Source organism: Rhea americana, unplaced genomic scaffold (genome assembly GCF_003343005.1).
Source record: "Rhea americana isolate MKP2758 unplaced genomic scaffold, rheAme1 scaffold_85, whole genome shotgun sequence".
Taxonomy (NCBI): domain Eukaryota; kingdom Metazoa; phylum Chordata; class Aves; order Rheiformes; family Rheidae; genus Rhea; species Rhea americana.
In genome coordinates, this window is record NW_028187034.1 from 36,822 (window position 1) to 53,880 (window position 17,059).

General features: G+C 51.8%; 1 protein-coding gene across 3 annotated transcripts; it reads right to left on the minus strand.

The window, feature by feature from the left end:
* Positions 1–829: 829 nt before the first annotated feature.
* Positions 830–14,355, minus strand: SEPTIN3 (septin 3). 3 transcript variants are annotated; one of them, XM_085323499.1, is made up of 10 exons: positions 14,187–14,355; positions 8,186–8,377; positions 7,810–7,938; positions 7,429–7,510; positions 6,539–6,676; positions 6,123–6,240; positions 5,220–5,315; positions 3,027–3,126; positions 2,521–2,572; positions 830–1,229 (listed from the first exon to the last, which is right to left on the minus strand). In XM_085323499.1, the coding sequence occupies exons 1-10, from the start codon at positions 14,194–14,196 to the stop codon at positions 1,094–1,096; spliced, it is 1,053 nt and encodes a 350-aa protein (XP_085179625.1). In that variant the 5' UTR covers positions 14,197–14,355; the 3' UTR covers positions 830–1,093. The 3 variants fall into 3 exon arrangements, with proteins under 3 accessions (XP_085179625.1, XP_085179626.1, XP_085179627.1); XM_085323500.1 differs by lacking the exon at positions 14,187–14,355 and adding an exon at positions 9,028–9,107; XM_085323501.1 differs by lacking the exon at positions 14,187–14,355 and adding an exon at positions 8,918–8,989.
* Positions 14,356–17,059: the final 2,704 nt, after the last annotated feature.

Sequence of the window (17,059 nt, forward strand, 5' to 3'; positions counted from 1 at the left end):
TGGAGCTGTCCCCAAGGAGTCCTCAGCCAGCCCCATGTGACAGTGTTCCCTGCACTCCTCAGCAGTGGGACTGTGCTGTGGGGGAAAGGKATGCACCTTTGTGGGTATGCCAGTGGGACCAGCTCAGCACTGGTGGAGAGAGGCTGAAGAGACTGCTGCAGCCAGGCATGGGTAGGGTAGGGTAGCCTCAGGACAGCTCGGCTGGAACTGGAGGCTATGCAGGATCAAAAGCCTGTGACCTTCTAGGATGGCTTTTGATCTTAGTACAAGGCAGGGAGAATGCATCCTCTGCTGCAGAAACACATTTTGTTCTTCTTGGTTTTACTTCTTTTCTTTCTTTCTTTCTCTTCCTTTTTTTTCTTTTTTTTTTTTTGAAAATATGGCTATTTCCCCCAAGTATTTTGATGCTTCTCAAATAGATGCTAAGGCCCAAGAACTAATTCTATGTCTCCTCCCTTCAGTCACTGCCTGGACCTCAAAACATGTCAATATGTCACTTCCCACATCTATCCACTTCCACATTTCTATTTCCCCTTGGGAAGCCACAGCAAGAAATGGGGATAAAATACTGACCTCCCCCATACACCTCAGACCAACCACTGCCTTCTCACCCACCAAGACCCAGCAGAAGGCTCTGCTGCCAGCACTCAAGACACTGTGTACGCTGACTYCATCGTCTATCCGAGGAGCCTCTCCTTGCTGCATCTCCAAGGGATTAACACAATACTACAAACTACCGCCTATCTCCCACCTCCAGAGCCCTCCCACCCCCAGAAATTGCCCCCCTCCCCAGCCCTATTTCCTCTAAGCAGGACACACATCTGAGCCACAGAACATGAGAAAAAGGAAGATGACAGACAGTCTGCTGTGCAAAAAMTGAACGAAGAATGAGGACATTCTGGGAAGGACAGAGGAGATGCCTTTGGTCCATCCCTGGCACACAGGTACATACAAACACACACGCACGCACACATCCTCTCACACACACAGAGGGTGCACCACATGCTTCAAAGACAGGCCCATGGTAGAGTCAAGGGTAGCAGGGATGGATTGTCATATCCAGAGACACCAGGTGACAGCAGGGAAGGGTCATTCACAGGTTACTTTCATGGTTTTCSTCTGTCTCGACGGTCATAGGGGGAAGCCCTCCATTGTCATTCAGCCGCTTGGCCCTGTAGGTCTCGTAGTGGATGTTGTGAGTCACTTCTTTTAGATCTTGAAGGTGGGTCCTGCAGAAGACAAAGTGGAGATGGGGTTGCAAAGAGGATACAATAACCAACATCAGCACKGTCATTGTTAGTCTTCTGAGGATCATTTTATTCCCCAGGACAAATGGAAGATTCCTCCAGTCAGTCTGGAGAGTGAACATACCGCTCTTACTGTACAAATRCCATAACACAACTGATAGCTGGAGCATTGTCATTTAAGAGAATACATACACAGGATCTAGAATATTGGCTGAAATCCCTGGTTCTGCTTGATAGTGTCATGTCCCTCTCAAACCGGTGCCAGTGGAGACAGCTACTGGCCATTCTGGTGTATGAGAGCAGACAGTGATTCATCTCTTCTCATATCCTGCTTCCAGCAGTGTTGAGATGACAATGTGTATTAGATCCACTGAGGACTATAACCTGCAGAACTCTGCCACGAGCAGTAGTCTCTAACCTTCTTAAAATGCCTGTGCGCTTGGGTTGTTTTTTGTTTTGTGACTTGGTTAGGATGTTTTTACCAGAAGACTCCGTGAACGCACAACTGTTGCGGTAGGTACCACTGTTAAGAACTTGTACTGAGAACAAAAAGAGTATAGTAGGGTGATGTCAGAGCTCTGTACCTGGCTAGGTGTCTTACTACCACCATACTCATAGSTGTTATGAGTCACAGAGCTCTGTCTTTGTAGTGTATTTGTATTATTTTTTTGGTTCTGATCCTATTTTAAACTACATTGTGTTTACAGGAAACAGAAGTCATTCTGGTTCTTTACAGGTCTTCTACAGAATGCAGGGCAGATATCATTTGTGCTGAGACATCTTCATATAATAGAGTGTGAATAAGACTGGACAATGACAGTCGAATGAAATATGCAGCCTTTCACTTCCAGGTCATATGTTCCAGGCCAGTCCTCAAGCCTAGCAGGACACATGGTCTAGGACTGGGTAGGGGCCTCTTTCTCACTGATTCCAGTCTAGTCATATGTCAGCAACAGCTGGAAGTTGTTGCCACCTAATATGCTTAATGGTATGGCGCAGGGTGCTAGCTCCYTGCTTTTCCTCAAAGCATCCACATCATACATGAAAACTAGCACTAGATCTTAGTGAGGTAGGCCACATCACTAAGAAAGCCACTAGAACATCCTACCCCTTATTTCGGTCCAAACTATCCTTTGGAATGTCCACACAAGCTTTCACTGCCTGGAATGTGCTTTTCCTTCCCTCCCTTGGGGTCTATTTCACTTTAAGGGAGGCAGTCTCAGGAAGATTTCCTTCTCGTGAAGAAAAAACTGGTGCATGACCGTAGCCTCACCTGATGACAAAGTCTCGAAGTAGAGCAAATTCACAGTGAGTGAGGTTTTCCACTGAAAAGAAAGAAAGTAGTTGTTACGTTTTATTTTCTTAATAACCCCTTTGTGGTTACAGAGCATGGGGAGGTCACTGCTGTGAGGCATGTTCCAAGTGGGCAGAGACTGCATACTTCAGAAAGGACAGACAGTTGTTGTGTAGACACCAGATACTGTGAAGCATTGAGCAATCATATGTGAATTTTCACTTGAAAACCAAAGAAACCTCAGGAGATCAGCTTCCTTCCTGGTGTTGTTCAGCTTAGTTCCAGCTTCTGCCAGTTAGTGGTACTGCAGTGAACATGGCAGTTCCTTACAAGCAGAGCTATTTGAAATTTCTTCTTTTGCTTGATTTTAAAAAGTTTATCATAAAAGGCATGGGAAGGTAGCCATGGGAAATGTATTTGGACCCTGGTCTGTTACTGGGGCCTGCAGAGATACTTTAGTCTCCCAGAAGTAAAGGTTTCTTTACCTTCAATGATTCCCCAAGGTGTTTTTCTGCCCAGGACTCTTTTGCCATTCACTTGGTACTCCTTGTCACTGCCCACTACTGCGAACGGCATGCTTTCCTGCTAGGGAGAGACAGATGGAGAGACCTACTGAAGCCATTCCAGTGAGCAGCAGTGTCACTGTTCCCCATCCCCCTTTCCTTCTCTCAGCTGCCAAACACAAAGCCTTCTGCAAAGTAACAAGTTTTTCAGAGCAACACTTCAACTGGCTCTCCTCTTCACGCATCAGTGCTATCCCTGGCATTTTGAGCCCTTACAAGTGTCCTTGCACCTCCGGAGCTCAGCGTGCAGTTTGCAGCAGTGCCAAGGGTTCTGGAGAATGGAGCAGAGGTTTTTTGKCACACATCCTCAGCATTTCTAAAAGGAGGATGCCGCCAGAAGGAGGTTCCTTAGTGTAATCAGGAATAGGTCTATTGGCTGAAGGCTGCTCATAGGGATAGTTTGCAGTGAGTATTTCTCACCAAGGAGTCTGTAGTCCCTAATCAGAAGAAAGAGAGGACTCAAAATAACCCCCACCCACCCCAAAGGACACATAAATGTTCAAAATCTAGTATCTGAAATGGTAGCACTCAGAAAGGCCAGGGATGAGGTGCTTCCCTTGACCATAGACGAAGTTATTGGGGAACCTAAAATCTCCAAAAACTGAGAAAAAGCACTTGTTCCCAGAGTGCAGGGTGCAGGAAACCCTAGTATTTCCATAAGGTTTTGCAGGTATTCATAGATTTACTGAGCTTTATAGATGCCCCTGAGCCTGGGAAGGATCTTCAATTATCACAGGAATGGAGATTTTTTTTTTTTTTTAAAAAAGTGATTCTTACATGAGAAATTACCAAATCTAAGGCTGTGGGGCTGAAGTACAGAACAAAATGTGTAAAACAGTAATGGTTTGGAGAAGTTGTCAAACCCATCTGGTCTTCACAAGAATATGTGTTGTGTTGCCATATGGGAAATGATTAATTAAGCTGGGGAACACACAAATTTCTGCTAGGGATGTGAAAACAAAGGGAGTTGAAAGGACTAGTGTCAGGCTGCAAGGCAGATGATACCCTTGGAGTTTCTTGAGGACTGTCATGGCAGCCAATCTATTTTCGCTAGTGGCCTTGCCACAGTAATGATGAGTGGGATAATTAAATGCACTACCGTCACAGAGCCAGGAGGCGCTGGCAGTACAGAGGCAGGCTGGGTGTTATCCAGGAAGATATGCAGAAGTTTGAGGCACAAAGGGCAGCATTTAGGAAATAACAAGAAGAATTTCTGCTACAGCTTGAGACTTCATGAAAAAGCAACTACTGAAGGAGGGGAAGGACTGCATGTGCTAGTCAGTCACAAGATGACCATGAGGCACCAATGTGATGAGCTTGTTTAAAAAGCTCATGTGGTCCAAGAGTTTACAGTGCAGAGCTCCTCAGGAGAGGCAGTGAGTACGGGGTACTGGCATCAGAATACTCTGCTGGGAAATCAAGTCAAACTGGAGCGAGTCCAGAAAAAAAGTGAGTAGGAGGTTGGAGTACTGAGAAACGGAAAGCCCCTTGTAGGGTGCTTGTCTTGTTTAGCTGGCCAGAGAGCCAGCAGAGGATAATGTGGTTCTCTACAAATGCCTAAGAAGTAAAAGGAATCACTAGGGAGGAGAACKGCTCAAGTCAAGGTTGGAACAAGAACACAGACATAATCCTAGGTACAACCTGGTCATGAACAAACATAGGCTGCAAATTACAAGGTGGTTTGTAACTGTGATGAGGGAAGGATGGGACAAGCCTTGTCACAGAGACTAGAGAAGCAACAAACTGAACTGCTTTTCAGATAGAGTTTGGTCAGTGGATGAAAGTGCTCATAGGGCAGTTGTTTGGGACAGTCAGAGGCTGGGCATCAGCCACATACCAGGCCTCTTTAGACCTTCACACAGGCCAAACAGACCATTCAGCAAGAGAAGATGAAACATGGTCCTTTCTTATTCATCCCTCATAACAGTGTGATAATGACAGGGACAAATTAAGCTAGAAAGGATGAATGATCATTCCTTACATTTATTGCATCTTTCACCCAGCGACCATAAAGCATTTAAACCTTCTAGTAACTCCATATCTGGTTCACACTCATTAAATTTGACCAGGGATGAGGACTAGTCCCTCCCGCTCTCATGATAAAGTGTTTCCTACCCTGATTTTGTCATTCTCTGTTTTATCCTCCAGGTCCTCATCAAATTCTTTCTGGGGGTAAAACTCGATCCCATTTACTTCCAGCTCTTTGCGCACCTGAACAGAGAGAACATTTTGAAGCAAAAAGACACACATGCCTGAAGGGAAGGCAGGCAGGACACCCAGGCAAACATGCCTGGCATAGCCTTCCAGAGAGGAAAGTCTGGAGAGACTGTTCCCAGGGAAGTGTGCAGCAAAGTGAGGACTTAAGGCAGCAATGACAAGCCTTTCTTCCTCAACTCCACTTACTTATCTGGCTGTGGGTTATCATGGGTTAACACAGGTCACAGGGCAGACCACCTTGTGGCATGTCACAGGGATACACATCTTTTTTCTCCCTCTAWCAGAAGCCCTCAGAGCCTGTAAACAGCTACATCTTCAGGACACTCTCAAGACTCAAGTACCTTTTTGGTTTTCCTTGTGCTGTCTTTACCAGGGCCTTATTGTTATTTTTTTGAYTATGAAGGTCCCTTTGGGCCAAGAGACAACATTTTCCCAGAAACTCAGAAATGGGATTCATGAACACAGATGTGTTGGTAACAAGTAATTCTTTCTGGAAATACCTGTTGCCCACACATTCATTCAAAGCCCATTCTTGGATACAACCAGTGAAAGGAACTGAGGAACATCTGTGTGGGCATGCAGTGCCAGCAGCCACAAGGTGTAAAAGGCAAAGCAGTACAGGCTGCACTTAGCCACTGCTGCCCCACACCTGGGCTCTTGGTCAGAGAGGCAAAACCTGGTGTAGGACTCTGTGCACGCACCGTGGACTGTGCTGCAACCCCAGGAGGAAGGAGACAGCCCTCCTCTCCCATCTTTGAGYGAGGGTGGGGAAGGGTCCCATGCAAAGGAGGAGATACTCACTCTTTGTTTGAATTCAATCTTCTCCTCCAAGGTCATGGTGTCAGCCTTGGCAATAACAGGGATGATGTTCACTACCTTGCTGAGATGTTTCATGAACTCCAGGTCCAAAGGYCGCAGGCTGCAGCCAAGAGGGAGCAACATGAAAGGCATCATTTTACCTTCCCCATCTGTCATCCTAGTGACCCTCCCAAGCATCAATGCCTCAACAAAGCCTCCCGTTCATTCCCTGCTTGTTGCCACCATGAGCTCTTCTCCTTCTGCGTTATCCTATACCTTTTCAAGCCCCACAGTGCCCAAAATGTGGCCAGCCCTGCAGGCAGGATCCYTGGGTCCATTGCTGACACAGAGCAGTGCAGAGTATTTATCTGCCACAAAGGCATGTGGCAGTGCCTCAAGAAGGGGGATTGCATACATACGAGTGGCCTGTGGGGGAGATGAAGTAGAGGCAGCAATGCACTCGTGTGTCTGGAATTCGTTTCTTCCTTGCAATATTCACCTCCTCTTTCAAAAATTTTTCATATTGCTCGTTGATGTATTTCTCAATAGGTTCCCAGCTGTTAGGGTGGGAGAGAGAGATGAATAGACAGGTACAAATCRCCTCATGCTCCTGCCTACAGTGTTCCCAGCTCTGACAGCAGTAAAGCAGGCTCTGGGGTAAAAAAAAAAAAATCCTCCACTGGCGTCTCACCATCAGTAGAGATGTTTAAGAGTTTCTGTAGTTGAGATCAAGGGCTTTTGCAAAACCACTGCTGAAATTAGTGGTTAAATCAGTGGAAGGGGGGAAAGAAAGACTCACTAGTAGCATGGCAAGGGGTGCTGAAGGCTRCTTTTTGTGAGAAAAAGGAAAAATTAGAAGTTGGCTTAGTATGGGCAAAAAATTTTGAATCTGCTAATTTTCAGGTAAATGAATATATGTAGAATTTGGGGAAACTGTCAATCTGGGAAGGGGGTTACAGGTTTTTGCCCATACTTCCCGGCTTCCCATACTTTGCCCGACTTCCTGACAGTGAGTTGTCTGACAGCATCACTGCATTTAACACACATTAGGGGAGAGCTGAAGGGTTGAAAGTGAAGGGGTGGGAGGAGGTGAGTGTTTGAGTGGGTCCAACGGTTTTAAGGCACAGAAACCAGCACTTGCTGTGTGATGTGTGCAAACACATGAAACCAGGACGCTCACAATTTCACACCCCCATTATATTCCCCCAGTCCTAGACCTTTTCCAGGCCACAGAGGTGGGAGTTACTCTCTTTGCTGGGTTAAAGGCAGCCCTTTCTGGGGCACAAGACCCTGGCTGTGTAAAACTCACCAGTTCTCGTTGTTGATCTGGTCCCCAAATCCTGGGGTGTCAATCACTGTCAGCTTCATCTTGACACCACCTTCTTCAATGACTGGGGAAAAAATTACAAATGATCATACACTTCCCTGGGGGCTTGCTCCATCATGTCTGTCTGCCCTGTGAGGTAACAGGAGTGCTTTACCCTTACCCCTGCCCAGCAAGCATGAACAGGCCATGCTGGGTCATTGCATGCCTGGACAGATGTGATCCCACTTCAGGTTCTTACTCCAAATTTTGATAACCTCTGCATTAAACCTCTGTCACAGGAAAATGGATTTGTGCTCAGTCTGTGGCCTAAAGAGCTCTTGAGGAGAACRGGAATTGCCCACTCTGCAGCAGTCTGACTCTTACCATGCCCAATGGCTTTGATCTCCACTGTCTTGGGGATCTTCTCCTCACGGTTCCAGCCTGAAGATTTGCGGCTCACCTGGGATTTGAAGAGGGTGTTCACCAGTGTCGACTTCCCCAGCCCACTCTGACCTGAGGATTGCAAAGAGGAAGCTCGTGATATCTGCCACAGCCTGGTGATGGRTAGGCCCAAGGGACAGAGACAGGCTGGTGAGGGAAAGCTCTGTAGATATCTTCTTGCCCTGTGCAAGCTGCCCTTTTCCCCCACTGCAAGCACTGCCTGCTCCCTCATACCTCCCAGCGGATCTCGCACTCCCACTTGGCCTCATGGAAGAGTGTCCTGCTATGGTTCCCAGGACTTCAGTTCATCCCTGCCTACCTACAACCATGATGTTGAAGTCGAAACCTGTCTTCATGGTCTTCTTGCGCATCTGCTCAATGATGGTGTCAATCCCAATGTAGCCCAGCAAGTTGGCATTAATGCCCATCGGTTTCATTGGCACAGCTGGTTTTTGCCGTGGCTCTGGCACCAGTTCAGACATGGCTGCCTCGTTTTTGCTCTCCACTGGCCCTGCACAGGGAGAAGGATTGAAAAATCATTATTCAGGTGTAATGAGGGCCTCCCTGATGTCTTGTCATGGGGGTCAAGGTTGATCTCAAGGGCTAGTGGCTGAGTATGACAGAATGAAACGATTTTAGTAGTAAGACCCTTCATGGGGGAGCATTTAGAGTTTCTAGCATACTTTTCTGTATATCACTCTAGTTTGAGAAGTTAAAAAGTGGGGCTCTTTAAACACTGAACATACTAATAGCTACCTCAAAACAACAGCAAGTAATCTAGTGATACCGTTCACCCTGCTAATCAGATGCCAGATCTGTGTGTCTCCATTTTCTTTTTCCCCCTATTCTCACCAAGATCACTAGTGTTTTATTCCCTCCAAGCTTAGCATGTGCACTATAATTTACAATGGAACAGATTTCCCTTTCAAAAATGATTGTATGTCAAACCCTGGCATCAGAACAGAGCTTGGCTTTTAATGTGAGGCCTTGCAAACTTGGCCACAAGCAGAGAGAAGAGCCCCTCTCTCCCAGGGGAAGCTGCGTTACTCACTGTGCTACGTGCTCTGAGCTCTTCGGAGGAAGGCAGTGGTGGAACAACCTCCATTTCTACCTCCCACCTGTAAATCAGAGGGTTTTTGCCATATCTACCAAGAAACTTACCAAGCGCACCTTTTCTTACTTGCTTTCCCTTCCTTGTTTCTTTCTGGTAAAACAAACCAGCAAAAGGGAAGGCCTGTGAGTTTTCTGGCCTCTCTGACCCTCTTTATCAAGTAATGGCACACTTGCTTGGGGCAGGCCACATCTGCTTATCTCCTACTCTTGTTTCTCTCATTAGTGAGCATTCCCACACACCATGGGAAGAAGCTGGGTGTTGGGAGGGKACAGGACATAGAAGAAAAATTGCARTTGAGGGGGAAAGGAGGCTTGAGGGATGAATCGAGAAAAGAAGATGAGTGGGATAGGGACCAAATACCTTCAACATACAAAACAGCTGCAAACTAGAGCTTCTCACTCGGCTCCCCCATGCTTTGTCTCATTAGATGGTTATTTTTTCAAGACAAGGACAGCTTGCATCTTTGCTTGGTAAGCACTTTGCTTATTTTGGTTACCACTTCAGTTCAAGTAACCCACACTAAATTATCCTCTTCAGTCCTTTTGGTGGGTTTTTTGTGCCTCTCAGCAGAACCCACCGGCTGCAGAGAAGCAGGCAAGCGGTCAGATAGACARCTGCCATTTGGTGGATGACATTGCTGCTTGGAGAGGAAGACAATTCAGAGGTGGCTGAGATGGGGACACTGTCAGCACCAGCCTGGATCCCAGTGGCAGTTCAGCTGGGTCAGGCAGAGACAGAGGTGGAGAAGAGATTAGAGGGGTTTTGTTCAAGGAAAAAGTTAGGCTGCAATAGTCTGCATGGTGGTGCTGACCCTGCCCAGCATTTCCATATCAAAGTTTTGATGCAGACACAAAGGGCTATTCTGCATAGGGAAAATTTTATGTTTTATGTAAGCTTTAATATCCCAAGATGATATGCCTGGGGCAGAACTTGCAGAAGGGCCACACTTAGCAAGGAGAAAGGTGCCTGTACACAGCTTTTTTTATATCACTTGGAAAGTGTTTTACATTAAACCAGGAAAAGAAGTCTTCCCTCCAGAAGGGCTGCATTTCACCCATAAGCACAGCACAGCAGCACAGCCACCTATGCATACCACAGCTGGTAATTTCCTAAGGGTCTCAGCTTCATACCACCTCCATTTCGCCTTACTTACAGAGGACAGATCTGCCCAGAGGATGTCCCCTGCCTGCTCCTTCCCACTGAGCAGCTGCTATCATCACCTTCTTCTGAAGCAGTGAGCATTAGCCTGCAGGGGCCACAGCACAAGATGGACCGCTGGCCTGAGCCAAGCTGGCAAATCTGCACTCCTTATGCTAACGGGGAGCTGTAGGTTGAGGCAGCCTGCCGATCTGAGTGTTTCTCAACTGCAGTCCGCTTGTACACGCGTCACAACTAGTCTATGCCTTTCCTGCTGACAAAGCATCCCCTGAGGCTCCTGTTGCCTTTTTCCAGCTTTCTCACAGCTGTTTCCAGCCAGGAAAGCCCATCTATCTGGCAGAGCATGGAGGGCCAACCCAGCCAGCTCTCCTGCATCCTTTCCTTTGCTCATCCTCTCTCAGTCTGCCCCACACCACACATACAGTGGGTACACGACTGTGCCATAGCCCCTAATCCTTCTGCAGCATCCTCCAGTGCTGACTCCACACAGCCCTGCTCAGGAGAGTGTCTCATGAGTGTCTGGGCCCACACATGTGAGGATGAGTATGGAGGAGACTGAAGGCTGAGAGCAAGCATAGGAATTGCTTGCTGTTCTTGGCCACAATGTGCCAACCCTCCACTGCAGGGGTAAGAGGAGGGATATTTCCCAGAGCAGCCTGCATTGAGGCCCCCATACCTCAGAGTGGGGGAGAGACTGAGATACGAAGAGGGGAGTGATGGAGAGATGTGAGGCAGGGGGCTGCAGCCCAGCAGCAGTGCTGGGAGGACTGTCTCACTGCCTGACCAGAGTGGAAGGATAGCCCAGTCTCACGGGAGCAACCCAGAGAGAAGGAGCTCAGGTCCCCATCCCTGCCCTGGTCCCCATCCCTGCCCTGCTGAGCCATCTTTGCCACCTCCCATGGCATCTCCTTCCTGTCTCCCACTGGCCAAAGAGCCCTTCTGACAGTCACAAAGATAAGTACATTAAAGGAAGTAAAGCACTTGGCTATTACAGTAAGGGGGTTTTGGAGGAATAAAGCCCTGGAGGTATGGGAAAGAGGTTGAGGTGAGAAGAAAGCCTAGACAACAAAGACACCTCCAGAGAAGGGAACTCAGGCATTCCCTAAGCAGCCTCCCTGTGTGGCCAGCGGCATGAGCTGAGCAGGACAGGCCCAGGACCCTTTGCTGCCTGAGCAGTAGCTTCTCCTCAAGGAGTCTGTTACCATCTCCTTTATTCCTTTAACTCCTTTTTCTTAGACGGGGAGAAGGAGAGAAGGAGCTGCCAGCCAACCTCAAGGTTCACAGGAACGTTCATGAGTTGTCYCTCACTTTTGCTGGGCTGAGGGACGCTTTGCCCAGAGTTGCCAAATGCTGCCAACTCTGTTGTGCCTTTGCAACATTGGCCATTTCTTTGCAGGCTTTGCTGCTGGAGCTGGGAGCTTGCAGTGGCTGGAGCTGTTTTCTCAGCATCAGGTGTTAAATGCCTGAAGTAAGCACCTACAAAAAGCCCTCAAATCAGGAGAAAAGAACTCCTAAAGTCTCCTTAAATATTTCCTGGATTTTCTATCAGTGATGTGGCTCTGGAGGAGGGCGTTTTGATTTTGGGTGTTAAGGTCTCAGGGTAGACAGTATCCTCTTTCTGTTGTCTTCCTCTCTGCGACACCTGAAAAGGAAGCCCCCATTTTACAAAGAAGTATCCAGGGGCTTAGCTTTGTGCACATAATTTTCCACCTCTTGACTTCCATGGAGAAATCCAAGGAGACAACTGAGAAAATGGCATGCCGGCAAGGTCAAGGTGTGCAGGACCAGAGGCATGAGAAACACCTTGAGGCAGGAAATGTATMTACCTGGTCTGATGGGAATGTCACTGTTTATATGAAGTAACGCTACCACTGCTACAAGACCTCATTAAAGCTCTTAGTGAATGGTCAAGGGGTAGCATTAAGCATCRTAGGCACATCCTGTAGCCCCTTCAACTGCTCCCTGTCCCTGTGATAAATACATGATAGGGCACCATGGTCAATGTAGCTTATAATGAATAGGGGCTTACCCAAGGTTAATGGCATGCATGCACTGGTTGCTTTACCATCCTTTTCTCTGCTGCTTTGTTCTGACTGCTAAGCAAAAGCTGATTTAAGAGGGTAGTTGCTGATGATACCTCTGCTCCCCTGTTCCCAGCACAAGGAAGCCTTGGCTGGGCTGCCAGCTGATAATCTCTGGCTCAGAGAAGATGTTWCGCTTGGATCCTAGCCTGCAGCAGAGAGCTGCAGCATCTGGGCCATGGCAGGGAGGACCAGAGGGGGCAATGGGTGCTCAGAGAGGTACCAGTGGGACCAGTTAGCCCCTGCCTCTGGCACTCACCAGTTCACTCACAAGTCTCACTGGAAGRCCAGTGTACACGGCCCGCGGCAAACACCGCCACTGCACCACACCATTAACATCCACCTGCCTCTGACATTCACAGCAGCTAGCTGGAGACAGAGGTAGCCTTGTAAGATGCATTACAGGGCTCAGACGACGGGAATTTCGTTTACTCCTCTCCTAGGGGCAGGCTAGACCCGATAACCTAGATACAGTCTTATCCCCTCCCCCTGCCTTCGTGTTCTTTGTCTGAGTGGCAACACGGAGGGAGGGGTAGAAACCATCCGTTCGCAACAAATCTGCTCCAGCTGGAGGCAGTGATCCAAAAGCACGTTTCCATCCAGCCCCCTTCACCCATGTGGCCCTGAACTCACGTTCCCACTCCCTGCCGATGCCACACGTGGAGGAGGGAACGCTTTGGTSCGTGAACATAGCTGCAGGAGCAGGCCCTATGCGAGTTACATCAGGTCCCTAGGAAAGCAAGCAACTGCTGCTGTAGCACAGCTCTCCCTGTGCCTTGCAGGCAGTAATATCTGCTCCTTGCTTCACATCTACAGAGGTGCTGGATTAAGCATTTTTCCACTGGAAAATTCCCTTTCCCTCCATTCCCATGATGACCCCCAGGGTGTCTCCCCTAGCCGTATAGTGCAAAGGCCAAACTGTGCTGGACACATCACCTCACCTCAGGATGCAGAACACAGGCATTTTCTTACTAGGTCTTTTTTGCCTGGCCTAGGGACCCCCGGGTGTTTCAAGTGGGGCCATGAATCTTATCCCAGCCCTATGGGCTGCTGCAGCCTTCCTGGGGGCTGCCTTCCTCTGGGTGCCTTTACCACTCTGCAGATGGCTTGGGCAGGAGCCCAGCTCTGCCAAGGCCGCAGCAAAATCTAGGGCAGAGCTTGCCTAAGCCTCGCTGGAAATGAAGAAGCTGGAGGTGAAGGAGACTGGGCATTTCCCTAGCCCAGCCACCGCAGGGTCAGTGGCTGACCGCTGCCCAAGTGGGGCTCCCCACACCTCTCTAGCTGGCCACCCCAGCACGTCAGCCTATACCACCTCCCCAGTGTGTCTCCCCACATCCATGCCTTGGCACCCCTTGGGGGGAAGTTGTCCTCCTCGGTGCCCGCTCTCGGCTGCGCCATTGCAATCCTTGCCTGCATGCCCAATAGCCCAGGGCAGCAGCCTGGGTGGCAGGAATGTCCCATGAGGTGAGAGGGTGCTGGGACATGGCTGCCCCATCCCCCTGCAAGCTGCCTGTCCCCCTGTCCTCCTGCTAGCCGGTGCTGGGGGGTCCCTGTGCGCTGCTGACTCCGATGCAGATCCCTAGGGAGTCGCACAGGACATTCCCAGTGCCCCAACAGAGACAGCTTGTCAGTGGAAGGGACAAGCCAGCTGCAAAGCAGCTCGGGGGTTTTCCCCAGCCCCGGGCCAGCTGGGATTATATCTTTGTTTCAGAGCAGCCCCTGGTGACAGCTACCCAGCATCAGCACCACAACCGCCCCTGCTCTTTCTCCTTGATGCCAGACTGCTACCGTAGAAAGAAAAAAAAAAATACACACCACGACCAGTTTCTCTCACTGCCCTTTGGAGGAGATATTCATCCCCAATGGCCAGAGCTTGGCAGCGAGGGGTTACCGCGGAGAGTGCATGCACAAAAAGCCCAAACGTCCCTCCAGCATCGCCCAGCCCTGCCAAGCCCRGAGCATCCTACCTTTGAACATGAAGCTTCCTTTGTCTCCGATTACTCTCCCAAGGGGGTGGGTTTCCCCCCAGTTTTCTAGCCTGATGCTGGCRCAGCGCGGTGAGCTACGAAGCTCTGCTTTTACCTCTCTCTTTCTTTCCTGTCCTCTTCTCCCCCCTCKCCTTCCCCTCCTTCTCCAGTGGCTATTTCAGCTGAGCGGGGATGCTGGTGCTGCTCCTGCTGCCATCGTCACGTGACCTGAATATTAAACATCGCTGCAAAATCTCCCCCCGCACGCCCTCCCCCCCGGCTCCATCCCAGAGCCTGCGAGAGCCTCCCCGGCTGGGTGGCAGGGGAGCAGGGCTGCAGGGGCCATGAGGGACGGGCTCCACGCGTCCGGGGGCCCCCCCACGCACACGCGTGTCCCCCCCCTCCTTCCACCGCACACAGGTTTTCTTGCCCCAGCAGCTTGGCATGCTGCTGTCTGCAGAGCATCTCTGGATGCAGCCACTTGTTTATGGAGGGAGACATTTAACCCCTTGCGGTTTTGCTCTGGCAGGGGTGAGCTATGCCAAGAGTCTTGATCCCTCTCTCTGTAAATATCTATTGGGTTTAGGGGTTTGCAAGGCCTCATCCTGCTTTCCTGAAGAAAGGGAATTGGGGAGAGCTCGTCAAAACCAATTTGCCCTTCAGCTCAGCTTTGGAGGTGTGAGGAACCCTTTTCCCTTTGGCACCACGATTCCTGGCTGTCAGCCCCTGGTGCAGAGGGAGAGCACAAGCCGTCCCCTTTGCATGTGTGTGTACACATGCACACGCGTGTGTGTGCACGTGTGTGTGTGCAGGGAGYGGGGAGAGGTGCTGTCTGCAGGCCGTTTCAGCAGCGTCGGCACGGGCAAGGCGACGTGTGCCTTTGTGTCAGGGTGCGCAGATCACATCTCCATGCGCCCCGGGAGGCATCTGTACCTGGCTGTGCCCGTGTGCATGTGTCAGGGTGGATGTGCCTGCGCGTGGAGAACCACGCAGATGTGCCCGGCTGCATTTCTGCCAGGGGCTGGCGCGCCTGGAGGGGTTTGCTCCTTCCTCCTGCCGCGTCTCCWTCTCCTACACTTTACTGGCCTGATTCCTTCTTTCACGGAGGGCTCTGCTCCGCTCTGGTGATGGGGATGGGCCCAAAGTAGGTCCCACAGGGAACAGCCACTGGCCGTCTTGGCGACAAGGATGTGGGGATGGGGAGGGGGTGCAAGACAAGCTGCAAGCTCGCCCATCCTCTGCCCTCCCTCTGCACCACTTTCTCTCAGGGGATTATCCACAGGTCCCAGGGTTATCTCGTGTGCGGCTTGGCTCCCCCCGGGACCAGCAGCCCAACAGCCACAGCCGCCTGCAAGCCCCGTTGGGGAGCATTAACCCGGTCCCCTCCCACGCCGTGCCTTGCTGACACGTCCACCCGGGACTGCTCCGACCTCCGGCTCGGCGGAGCGAAGGCAGCGTCCGGCACATCGCCACTTTAGCGGGTCAACGGCGCTTCCCTTTCAGGGCCCGTACACGCACCCAGATCGGCCTGTCCAGGCCCCCCAGGGCTGTCCCCACGTGTCCCTCTGCCACTGGCAGTCCCACCAGCGGGAACCCCGCTGCGGGGTGCCCCACAGGCTTATTTCTGGTAGAGGGCTTTGAACATCTCTGTTTCCAACTGCAAAAAAGAAAATTGTATCCACTGTGGGTTATGGGAGCATTTAGAAGTCACCCTCTTGTACTGAAAAGCCACTCAGAGGAGCCTGGCTGGTCGGAAGAGGTGGCGAACGGGTGGATAGAGACACGCCTGCACTCACACCAGCTTCTGACCACCAGATTTTTCTCCTTAAAATGTTGGTATCGGGGAGTAATTCACTCGCCTTTCACCTGCTGCTTGTAAACRCACTCCTGCGGTTGCCACGCATGACCCAGATGCGAAGGGGAGACATTTCCAGGGGTGAAGAATTGCCCTTACCCCCCCATCGCCCCRTATGCTCTCACGGGGCTCCCCGTGCCCCCGCACCGCCCACGTCAGCCTCGCGCGCCGGCCGGGCCGGGCYGAGGAGACCCACCGGTGCCGCGGGCGCTCCCTCCGCCGGCGCTCGCTTGCAGCCCTGGGCCCGGCATCTTCGCCGCCGTCTCCGTGCCGCCGGGGTGGTCGCGCCGCGGCCGCGGGAGGACGGGGGTGACGGGGGCCGAGCCCCTCTGGGTGTCGGGGTGCGGGCGAAGCACTGCCACCGGCGTCTCCCCCCAGGGCGGTGGGGCGCCGCTCGGCCCCTCGGCCCCGGCCGGCCGGCGGGGCGAGGGGGCCGAGGCAGGGAAGGGCTGGGGCCGTGGTGCCGCTGCCAAATTGCCCGGGGCTGGCAGCTCCCGGCCAGCTGCCAGGCGCTGCCGGTCCCGGGGGGCCGCCCAGCCACCGCGGCGGAGGGTCACCAAGAGGGAGCTGCGCTTGGTCGCCGCGGTGCCGTTTGCTGCGGCCCATGGCGGTGGCACGGGGCTCGGGGCCACGGGGCCCGGCTCGACGGCCCCAGGCCGGGCRCCCCCGTGGCCCCCGGCGAGGGTGCCCGGTGGGGCAGAGCCCCGGGGCAGAGCCTCGGGGGTGATCTCCTTCTGTGGGGGCGGCGGGCCGAGGGGCGCCAGCCCCCCAGGTGCTGCGGGGCGGGCAGCAGCGAGCCCAGGGATGCGGCTGGGGCCGGAGGAGGAGCCCGGGGTGGGGAGACGCCTGCGGTGAGGGGCCGGGGCGAAGTCCTCGTCCATCCCGGGCGCCGGCAGCCGCGGTCCGGCCTGGAAAAACAAGCGGGAAGGGTGCGCTCAGCCCCCRGCACTCGCAGCCCGGGGGGCAAACCCGGCCCCAGGGGCACCGCGGGCCCCAGCAGGTCTCGCCTGCCGCCCGC